At 31.6% G+C, this 11,889-nt stretch overlaps 1 protein-coding gene across 1 annotated transcript; it reads right to left on the bottom strand.

Annotated features, from left to right (window-relative positions):
* Nucleotides 1-6,228: 6,228 nt before the first annotated feature.
* LOC123264076 lies at nucleotides 6,229-7,218 on the bottom strand. Its single transcript, XM_044727139.1, has 3 exons — nucleotides 6,712-7,218; nucleotides 6,607-6,648; nucleotides 6,229-6,531 (listed from the first exon to the last, which is right to left on the bottom strand). Exons 1-3 carry the CDS (start codon nucleotides 6,760-6,762, stop codon nucleotides 6,295-6,297), a joined length of 330 nt encoding a protein of 109 aa, XP_044583074.1. The 5' UTR covers nucleotides 6,763-7,218; the 3' UTR covers nucleotides 6,229-6,294.
* Nucleotides 7,219-11,889: the final 4,671 nt, after the last annotated feature.

Raw genomic sequence — 11,889 nt, 5'->3', positions numbered from 1 at the left:
AGCATATAGTATACCTTTTAGATATATATATTTCATATTTATACCATTATTATGCTATACTACTATTCTCAATTCTCTCAACAGACTACTCTTTCATATAAATACGAGCAACGAGCTACTTCAAGCATTACACAATATATGACTCAGCTTATTCCCCTTCTGGATGGATTCTTCGATAATACCTTCTATTACAGCTGCTCGCTAACAGTTAAGTTATAAATGTATACACTCAATATACTTTATAATATGAGAGTTAAAGTATTTTAAGACTTAATTCATTCTATTTGACGATAAAAAATTTTAATCATTAATAAACCCATCATTTTTCCTACTATAAGTAATCCACTCTGATTATAGCTCTTTCAATTTTAACTTATCAACAAATAATTGAATTTATTGAAAAAACCAAACCAAAAAGTACTATCTACATATAATCATCGTTGTTATTCACATTCGATACCTTATATGAAGTACACTATTACTGCAACGAATCAATCAAGTACACTATTACTCAAATCAATTCTCCATCAAATTGGAGAATTTTTTTCTATATCATTTTATATTATTATTATGAGTTTTACTTGTATACCGTTTTCTGGTTTTTACAAGGTTACTTTCCGCTCTATATTATCAACACAATTTTTCAACCCTTTTTTATTATCAACATATTCTCCACTCTTTATAATCAACATGTTCTCCACTTTTTATTATCAACATGTTCTCTACTTTTTTATAACCAACATAATTTTCATTCCAATGCGGCTGTGGACCAACTTGTGCTTTCTGTACTGCATTTACCCTATTCCTCACCCCTTTCTATCGGTTGTTGGAATAGTGGCGATGGGGAAACCACAGAGAAAACCCATGCCAGTACAGGTCGGCTACCGGAGCGACCCCCGACGGTTGGTGTTGTAACTATTCGAATAACCGTCGGGGCTCGAACCCTCGCCTCCCGACATGATGCACGAACGAACTATGAGGATAATGACTTAGTCTGCTCGGCCATCATGCCGCTATATAATTTTATATATTACATGATTTTATTTTTCTATAAAATATAGTACACTAACTTAGGTTTCTTATTGATGTAAAATCACTCCCAAAAGTCATGATTGTATTAACTGCTCCGAAAACATTATGGATTGAAATATTTCATTTACGTCAATAATATATTGAAAATACTATAAGGGACTTCTCTTTTTTCATTTAATGTAGTTATTAATTAATTTTACCCAAATAATCAGAGTATTCTAGCAAATAGTTGACATTCATTAGTATTCTACTGAAACGTGGCATGAACATTGAAGAACGATAAATTGACGACACTTAAGTATATATATTTACACAAACTGGATGTACACTCTTTAGTACTATCTCTATGCGTGGCTTTCTTAAGGTACCTACTATAAGTAACTAGTAAGACCCGACTGATGATACGTTTATCTTCCTTTACTTAGTGTTGGTTTTATCACGAAACAACTACTATCTCGTTTGTTTTCTCAATTTTGGGATACATTATTGTGTTTTCTTGATACACATACAATATCTATCATATTTCTAGGTATTCAATTCTTCATTTAAGTATGAAAATAGTGTAGAGCATGAAAAAAACAAACTTTCTAATGATCTTATTTATTATAGATAATCAGAAGATTTTTTAGTTCGAAGAAATTTGTTTCTTACTGATAAATAATAAAAATGTTTTATTAAATCATGTTTAAATTCTTAATTAATTTCAATATTACAGCTTAAGTAGATTCTGTTGGTGAGCTCCACACCGTGTTTATGTATACCTCTCTTGCATCCTCAATTCAACATCATATTTTACAAAACTCACTTTTTTTCCCAATAATATTGCTTGAAAAATAAATTGATGAAAAACAAGAGCATTTTTTTGAATCTGTCATGAATCATTAAACTTTTGGTATAAATTATTTATTCATCATTTGTTTTCATTTGTTAGCAAATTGGGTTTTTGCTATTTTATTTTTCATTTAAAGTAGATGGATATGATGTTAATTATATTTTTTTTGTATCAACTGCTCCAAAGACGTAATTGATTAAAATTATTTATTTACGTTGATTATACATTGCATATACTATGAAAAACTTCTTTCCTTTCTTTTTAATGTACGTATTAATGAATTTTACTTAGATAATCAAAATGTTCTAACAAATAGTTGATGTTCATTGATATTCCACTCAAGCGTGGCTTTTTAGGTATACTTATTCACACAAGCATCCTAAGACTTTTTACCTGTTTCCAGGTGTGGTTTTCTGAAGTTACCTGCTATGAGTAACCAAAGAAATCCAGCCGATAATATGTTTACCTCCTTTTACTGAATGTTGGTTATATTACAGAACAACTACTATATTTTATATTTTCTAAATACCTCGGTTTTTGAAACATTTTTATATTTCATACTAGCTGATCCGGCAAACGTTGTTTTGCCATATAAATTATTTCTAGTTTCTAGATAAATTCTAGTGTAGACAAAAAATAACTTACTTATTATAAGTGTGTAAGTATGTGGTATATGCGTGAAATAGGCATGGAGCGCTATGAACGATAAGGGAATATAAAAATAACAAACGCCAAACAATATTATTTTTAAGTTATTATAGTTTATTTCTTAAAATTACATATCACTTATTAATTACGACAGTAACACTACCGAACAACATCAATCTTTTAATGCTATAGCGTTAACAATATTTTTTGTTAGCCCATCTTTAGCGAGCACAAACAAACTGGATGGCTTACCCACTCGAGAGCATGCTACGTACAATTGCCCGTGTGAAAAACATGGTGTGCTCAAATCTAAGCCACAAATAGACATCGTTTGGCCTTGGGATTTGCTGATTGTCATTGCAAATGCCAATCTAATCGGAAACTGAATTCGTTTGAATTGAATTGGCACATCTGTAGGTATGATAGGAATCCGTGGTATTAATTTATTTTCACCTTTGAACTTACCATTTAAAATGCTGGCTTCGATAACGTTTTTCATCAATTTTCGAATGACTAATCGCGTACCGTTGCACAGCCGTGGCGGGTTTAAATTACGAAGCAAGATAATTGGAGATCCAACCTTCAATTGTAAATTATGCGGTGGCATGCCTGGCAAATCCAGTGAGTTCAAAAATTCTGTGGGAAAATTGACAGCTCGCTGGCATCGCAAACTGTATCAATAGATTTGTATGATACCAAGTTTCCTGGCAACAACTGTTGTATCTTCAAATTTAAATTGTCAACGTCTGCATTTTTTGCTGCTAAAATAGCTCTTTCTGCAAGCCACTCATGATTTATGTACTGTGTGTGTACATCTGGAAATATTTGTTCAATGAGAGTATCTTGCGAATCAGCGATTGTGCAGAAATCGGTCGGTAATTTTACGTAGGGGAAGGACGGGCAAAACGGATATGTTAATTTGAAAATGAAATAACAAATATATATTGCAATCATATCCATTCTTAACTTTGGCTAATAATTTTTTGGGTAATTGAAGTTTATAATTAAAGTAAAATAAAAATAATAACAAAGAAATTCTTCTTCGAAATTAAAAAAAAAAAAAAAAGTCAACATTATCCGTTTTGCCCTACCAGGGCGGGCAAAATGAATACTCAGGTCGCGTAAAACGAATACTGATTGGAAAATACATTTCAATCAAAACAATCGTCGCAAAAATATCAACCGCGTCCTGAATATGAAGAAAAAAAATCAAATCTGCATCGTCCTTAACAACATTAAACTAAGTATTGTATACTTACGATTTAAAATTTTATTTTTTTTCCTAAATTTCAATATTTATAAAAAAAAATTCCCACAAGTATGCAAAACCAATGCTTTATCGATAACGGTAAGTGTAGTTACTTAATAGATTGATAGATTGCTGTCTAAAATGTTTCTATCGACCGACCAGCGATTTAAAACGATTATTCATTTTACCCGCCCTCTCCGTCTTGCCCGTCCGTCCCCTATCCAGTTTCATCTGTAGCAACTTTTCCATCACCGATATCTAACACTTGTTTTGAGAATGTTTCAGCGGATGGATCTTGAAGCATTTGAACGTGCATATTTACTTTCAGCTGTACTTTTTCAACATTACGCCACAATGGAGATGATTTTAAGCAAGCGTTGATCTCATCAGCGTATGTTGAACGTGGAATGACGGGAAGTATTTGTCTGAAATCACCTGAAAGCACCAACAGAGTGCCGCTAAATAGTTTGTCGTTGTTTTTAATATCTTTCAATGTCCTGTTCAACGCCTCAATTGAATGTTTGTGTGCCATAGTACATTCATCCCAGATGATAATTTTACACTGTTTCAACACGGTGGCCATGGACGATTGTTTTTTAATGTTACACACTGCGTCAGTGTTATGTAAATCACTTGTTTAACTAAAACTTGATTAACTGAACTAATCGTGTCAAATACACTTAAAATTAATAATTTTATTATTATGAATAAAATAGTAATAATTAATAGTTAATATGAGAGTTACACTGAGATAGCAATATAATAATTGTAAACCTTACTACTACACTTGATACATGAACAATAATGATGGCCGAAAACTGTGTAGGGAGTGAGAGAAGTCTTATTGTGTGAGTGAAACAGGAGACCGGCTTCAGTCTCATCCCTACTCCGTGCTGTTTACTTAGAAGTGACACCGGTATAGCGTGGCATTTCACTCACCAGTAAAGGCGCGGCAAATTTTAAGAATCTAAGATTGGTAACACTAAGCATATATCAGGAATAAACTTTAATAATAAAAATAAATGTTTATTTTCATAAAAAAAATTTTAGATTTGCCATAAGCTAAGGGAAATTTTAATCGAAGTACAGTTAAAAACACGATAATTGATCAGTTATCGAGCGGGATGAAAAATGATTAAATTACTAAAATGGCTATAAAAAAATAGGGGTTGGTGATAAAAAAGTAAAAATTTAGGGTTGTATGTATTTTTTAATGCCACATTATAAAAAAATAAAAACAAAAAATTTCGTCCAAAAATTAAAAAAAAAATTTTAAGGGTGAACAACCCTTATCACTTAGGGGTATGAAAAATAGATAGTAGCTGATTATCAGACCTACTGAATACGCATATAAAATTTGGTAAGAATCGGTAAAGCCGTTTCGGAGGAGTACGGTAACTAACATTGTGATATGGAAATTTTATATATTAGATATACACAACATTTTACAAAATAAAGTTGAGTATGAAAAAAACGAACTTAAAAAATAAAGTCTTTATTCCCCTCCGTCGAACAGAAAATCTGTATACATATCATAGGCAGTAAGTAAGAAAGCTTCAGATCACATGTTTGTCGACCTGGCTTTGCCTTGGCCGACAATTGCATGTGATTTGAGACATTTCTCACTTTTCTGCCCTAGGTGTGTAAATATACTTTTTGTCATATTAACCGCGAAACTTGAATTTTCGAGCAATATACAGAGGGCACAAAGAATATAATTTTTGATAATTTATAGTTTAGTTAATTTACCTCGCATTAGTATCGAAAAGTAACTTCTTTTTCTCTATCTGTCTCTACATTTCTGCAGGACTACTGAAATACGCTATAGATGAGTCAAATTATCTTTTAATTTGAGAAAAGTCCGCAGGGTAGAGTACAAATCGCAAAAAAAAAATCTTAGCAACAGTCGAATCTTGCAAACGACTTCAACATCTACTTCCGCAATGGACATGACAAAAAATTTAGTTCGATACGTGATGCTCAAAGGTAGAGATCCTAACAAACGAAGTGAAGGCACTCATTTGAGGCTATGGATACATTCTCATCAAGACCGAATTATTGATCCGGACGAGCGTAACGAGAAGAAAGCGCCCGTAGCCTCAAACTCGTGACGTCACTTCAAGCCGTCAAAATTCCTACCTTTGCGCATACACAGAAAAAAAAATGTTCTTGAATCAAGTATATAATTTTGAAGATCTTAATATTCTTGATTTGAGTAGAAAGATTCTTGATTTAAAGAAATTTTACTTCAAGAATTTTTCTCTTGAATCAAGTTAATTTTTTTTTTTCAGTGTATGTATCGAAAATACCTTATTGCCGAAACTCAAAAATTCTCGAATTACGTGTCTAACTATAATCATAAGAAGTTCAAATCAAAAAATATCTTTTTAACAATGTTTAACAAAATGTTTATTTTTAGCAGCAAGTATTTATAAGCGTTTACATTTGTAGCTCAATTTACATTTGTAGTTCAATATACAAGTATATAATAATTAAAAACAATATAATCTTAGATTTCCAATAAAAGTTTATATCAGTCAGTTTTATCTTCAAAGACATTTAATGAATCGAAACTAGACGACGATACTTGTTTTTTCAAATTTAAATTTTGCTCTAACATTGCATAAAAATTTTTATATTTTTCAACCAAAGCTGGATCCACTGAATTTGATAAATGCTTTTGATGATTTACTGTGGCGTTCAATAACAATTCCAGCATACTCCGATTCATATGCCGAAATTCGTCAGAGTTACTGTAAACTTTTATTTTCTGTAAGAAAAATTTTCTAAATTATTTTAGATAATCTGATTTTTATAAAAAAATACATGCTTCATTTAAACTTACTGGAGGTTTGAGAAAAAAATTATCCTGCAACGTCGGACTCGGCTGTGTAAAATAACTTGTTAAGATTATAAACAGAAGCAGATGAAGTTTAAACTTTTAGCTTACCTGACTAATCAATATATAAACAGCGATAGAAATTATTAATAATTTAAACATCTTGATTGAATTCTATTTATTTCACTAGAATCTTTTAAATTTGCTATTAATTTTTCATTATATTTTTACACTTCTTTTTACTAAAAAGCTAAAACAAAATAAAAAATATTTGTTTTAGCGATACTAAATAGAAGAGCCTAAACACTTAAATAAACAGCAACACATGCGTGATTTGAATTTCGTTTGAATTGGTTGAAATAATTTATTCAACTCGGGAAAACCGATTCCAAGAGCGAGAGAATTGAGATTTAAATTAGAATATATGAATATTTTTAAAATCGAATATTATAATGTCGTTTTTAGGCAATCTGTGTATAAGTTGGTGTCCACTATGAATAGTTGATCGCTTTCAAATAAATTATTATAGATATGTTATCTCTTTATCAATGAAAACCATCTTATGGATTATGTTCAAAAGATATCTAATATAACAGTATTTGGTGGGACATTTGTTATTTCAACCTATCTATCTGTAAATATATGAATTTAACCTAGATTTTGAAAATTTTGTTCTTCGACGACATAATTTTCAATTCGAACCTAAAGTAGATTTGAATTTGAAATAATTTGTATCAATCAAATAATTTTTTCGGACACATCATAAAATGCAAATGTTTGAATTAAGCTCGAAGCGAATTACATATGACTTTTCTTTCCGTATACTATACGATAATTCAAGTCTAAATTTCTTTTTTCTATTTTTTTTTTCGTTTAAAAGAGAAACTAAATAACAGAAGAATCCAAGCTTATCAACTGACACCCTTTTCGCGCCATGTCTATAAGAACTTGGTCAACTATAGAACCCGTAAGATGTCGCTCTTAGTAACATATGATTGCGCAGCCTTTCCGGCAAGGTGTAGAAATTTTGATTATCTATTGACACTAATTCGGATTTCTATGTTAATACTGCTTTGGAATTTTCAAAAATTCTTGACCGAAAACTGATGATTTTTTAATGGGGTGTCACCGCATCACATAGTCCACAGAATCTAGTCAGTTTTACCTGGTTTTGCAAAACTAACTAAAAAGCACCCCGAAAATTATGATTTCGTTAAATTTCGATATTAAATCGATTTGTTAAGAATTCTAACAAGTATATCTTACGGCAAATTTAATTTGTTTATAGAATTCAAGTGTGAAAAAAATATATTAATTTAAAACTAAATAGTTTCGAAACTATTAATCTGACGCGTAAAGTTTCTGCAAAAAAATTGTAGAACTTAAGAAAAGCTACAATTCATTAGTTGTAAAATTCTACGATCGCGGATTTATTTCTTTGATAGATTCCTGACATTAAAACGAACATTTTAAGCTTTTGATAAAGTATGTATCTCAAAAATTTGATTTCTTAAAGCTAAAAAATTGATTGTGTTTGAAGAATAATATCTTGGAAACTGATTGCGCTACATACCTCGCGTATAAAGCTTTAAAAAAATGAAAAATATGGGAGCCCCAGTATAGCGTGAGTGCAAGATAAATAAAATAGACATCTTTACTTCAGAAAATCGCTTGATTTTGGTTGAAGACGAGAATAGAGCATTACTTTATGCATCTCGCGCTATAAAGCGTGCAAAATAGAAAAGAAAAACTGAACAATAAAAAATAGAAAAGAAAAATACAATAGATTACTGTTAAATCTACTAAAAAGAACCTAAAAACAATATTGCGAGCTTTAAGAAAGTAGTTGACAGTGGTCGCGAGATAAAGTAGAATGGTGTCTTAGTGTTATCATAGCAGAAGAGGGGAATAAGTCGCTAATTAGAGCCAGATTAAACGCTTGTCCTGGGAGCCATTTTCCTTGACTCATCCCTTTTATGTTCTCTTCATTCTCTTGCGCAACCGCCACCTTTTCTTCGGTATATGAGCGTGAATATAAGGGTGCGCAAGCTGTTTGAGTTTACCTATACTACACCAGGTTTCCTCTACTTAGCAATATGCTCACTGAAGTCTCTTTAAATCCAGCGCGGGTACTGAGGGAACTTAAAACTATTCTCAACTCACCAAGTGGTGAACACTCTCTGGACAAGAGGGCTGAGGGTACAAGCGAGGATCACCAACGGCAAGTCTCGACCTTCCGTTGGTAGGAATACGAGTAGAGGGCTTAATGAAAAGTGTTTGCCCCGTAAAAGTTAAGATTAATTCGCGCTCGGGGGGTGGTTACCGCGGTAATCAGCACGTAACAGTGGTTTTCTACTCTTACTTTAAGTAACTATTCATTTTATTAATAATTTTCATTATTATACCTAACTACACTAACAAATTAATTTTTCAATTAATTCGACAGTACACTTTGTCAATTACTGAGTAGTTAAAACAATGTGCTGTGAAAAATAAAATAAATAAATGATTAAATCATTTGTCAAAAATTAACTTAAGAGTAATCACACTAATCACTATTCACTAGGGGGGAGGGGGGGGGTGCGAATAGTGTTCAAATTGATTCGAATCAAATGTTATTATTCGATTCGAAATTCAAATAATCGCACACCCCTACCGAAAAGCATTTTAGGTAGCGCTCGTAAAATCTATTAGATTATTTTGAGTTTTAACGACTTTCAAATCGTTCACTCTCGAAAAATTTTATAAGCGTGAAGTTAAAAATCTGAACACCACTTTTATTCGGAAAATATTATGATATAAAGCCAAAATTTTGACTTACAAATAGTTTCATTTAATTGTATTTGAACCGCAAGATTCTGGAGAAATATATCTTGTAAATTGATATACTGATAACATAACTTCATTTAATAAAAGAAGTCTTAAATCAAAAACATCATTTTGACGAGTTATGTTATCTTGCATCAAGCAAAAAATTCTTGAATCTTGAAGTCTTGAAAAATAAAATTTACTTGTACAAGAACACCTTTTGAGTTTAAGAATTTTTTTTGTTAGATTTAAGATGATCAAACTCTACATAATGATGTTCTTGGTTCAACATTTCTTCTTTTAAATCAAGTTAATTTTTTTATTAATGCGCTCTAATAGGTTTGTGAAAATTTTAAATAATTCTATTCAAATTCTTGTCGAATGTTCGCATATCCCTAGTAATCACAAGTTGATTTATTAATTAAAAAATTTTGAAATAATGTTTTCGTAATAAAAAAATTTAGTTTAAAAAGAAATTAAAAGTTTTCAAAAATTTTTGCTTATTTGATTTTTAATGTATTATTATTAGGGGTGTGCAAGTCGATTCAACTAAAAACCAATCCCAGATAAGTTTTTCAGGAAAATAATACCAATTTTAATTATTTTTTCTTTTAAATTATTACCTCAAACTTAACTCTCTTGTAAGGAAACTATTCAGCGATCATGCGCACTCTGTCAGAGATTTTCAAGACTACCTTTGATAAAATAGTAATTTATGTCATATGGCCGCAAAGTGGCGATTTTCTGACAACGACGATGTTGCGATATGAGCTTAAGGTTCGTGACGGGAATGTACGAAAACGGGCGTAATTTTAACGTCGGAGGCGAAGCCGAGTTGAACTTTTGGAGAGAGTATAACAAAAAATTATATACATATATGGACATATGTAACCATATCAAGGCTGATATGATCATATCATCTCATATAAGGTCTCATATATTAACATATGATGAAATATCAATAATTATGTACGGACATATCAAGCCATATATGACCATGCCATATAAAAAAATAGTATACAGCCCTTAGGAAGTAAAAAAGAAAACCTCAGATCACATGTTTGTTGACCTCGGCTTCGCCTCGGCCAACAATTATATGTGATCTGAGGCATTTCTTATTTTTCTTCCCAAGGGGTGTAATATACTATAATCTGGTATTTTTATTATTATTAGTAGTATTATTTTCATTATGTAAGCAGTGCTGAACGTACAAAACTTTTGATTTTTTAAACCGTTCTTATAATTTCAGAAAAGAAGATGATAAGAATTATCTGTAAATGATTCAAACGTTAAAAATATCTGAGGAAAATGAAACCCGTGGATTTAAAGACAAATGGGAAACTATGAAGGTTGAGCACTCCTGGAACGAGGGGTTAATTTGGCGACACCTAGTTTCATTAACAACGCCATTAAAAGTAATGGCCGGCTTGGGGTAAGAAGGGTAAGCGAGTACAGAGGAGCAGAAAAGAGCGAGGCGGCTAGAATAAGATAAAATTACCTTCAGATACTGATGATAGTAGAGGAAGAAAATTTTGTGGGAAGCAACCTCTGGTCTAGGGGATCTGGAGATTCTAATTACGAAAGAGGACCTTGACGGAGAATTGCTGGCTGATATTTTCTCTTACTCTCTCGCCTATAAACTTTCCGTATCTGGGTTTCTTGTTCTCCCTTATTACATATATACAGATATTTGTGAACCACGTGCTTTAGTACTTGACTAATATATATGCGTGTATATGTATAAGGTGCATTTATATCTATATGCTACACTTAACTAAGGATAGTTGGTATTACTCGTCGGTATCCAGATATCTGGGCTCACTGGGGATACGCGGTGTAGTGGGAGAAATTCAAAGACAGAGACACTGAGAGAGTGAAACAGAAGATCTGAGAATGAGAGACCTAGTAATATCTCATATCCAAGTTAAGCGGCATAATTGCTCTCACGGGTGAGACTCGGAATTCATGGCTAATTTATTTGCAACGATGCATCAGAGACGCCATATACGGTACAGTAAAATGTTCGATTCTCTGTATACATATATAAATATATATAAATTACTCAACCGTAAATCCCAAGCTGATGTTATTAAAATACTATTTATTCTTTTTATCATTGCTAAACTTTGAATATTTTCATTGCACGCCTCTAAATGAGGCTGTGCTTAAATATTTCCAAATAAAAATCATATAGCACGATCTTCAACTTTTTGAGGATTTTTTTACTACAAATAATTATAGATACTATTTAATTATTACTTACCATTAGGAATGTTTAGTCAAGTAGCTGAATCTTTAGTTTCCTTGACACTCAAATCCGGTATTGACGTTAATGATAAAAAGCGGCGCGATAGTATTCATAAATCAAATACTTGAAAAAAAAGTTAACAAGTTGATGAATTATGATAAATAATTTTTATCGTTAAAATTAAGCATTGAATTATTGAATTTAGTTCTTCTGAGGTATTAATTTCTTTAACT

The sequence above is a fragment of the Cotesia glomerata genome, linkage group LG4 (genome assembly GCF_020080835.1).
Source record: "Cotesia glomerata isolate CgM1 linkage group LG4, MPM_Cglom_v2.3, whole genome shotgun sequence".
Taxonomy (NCBI): Eukaryota; Metazoa; Arthropoda; class Insecta; order Hymenoptera; family Braconidae; genus Cotesia; species Cotesia glomerata.
Note: the sequence above shows the minus strand (reverse complement) of the source record. Positions and strands in the feature narration are given on the sequence as shown.

Excerpts from the sequence above, each read along its gene's own strand:
- LOC123264076 (XM_044727139.1), bottom strand. The coding sequence starts at position 6,762 with ATGTTTAAATTATTAATAATTTCTATCGCTGTTTATATATTGATTAGT. Across the intron at positions 6,649-6,711 it reads TTTATATATTGATTAGTCAG|CCGAGTCCGACGTTGCAGGA; the intron begins GTAAGCTAAAAG and ends TATTTTACACAG. Across the intron at positions 6,532-6,606 it reads ATTTTTTTCTCAAACCTCCA|AAAATAAAAGTTTACAGTAA; the intron begins GTAAGTTTAAAT and ends TTTTTCTTACAG.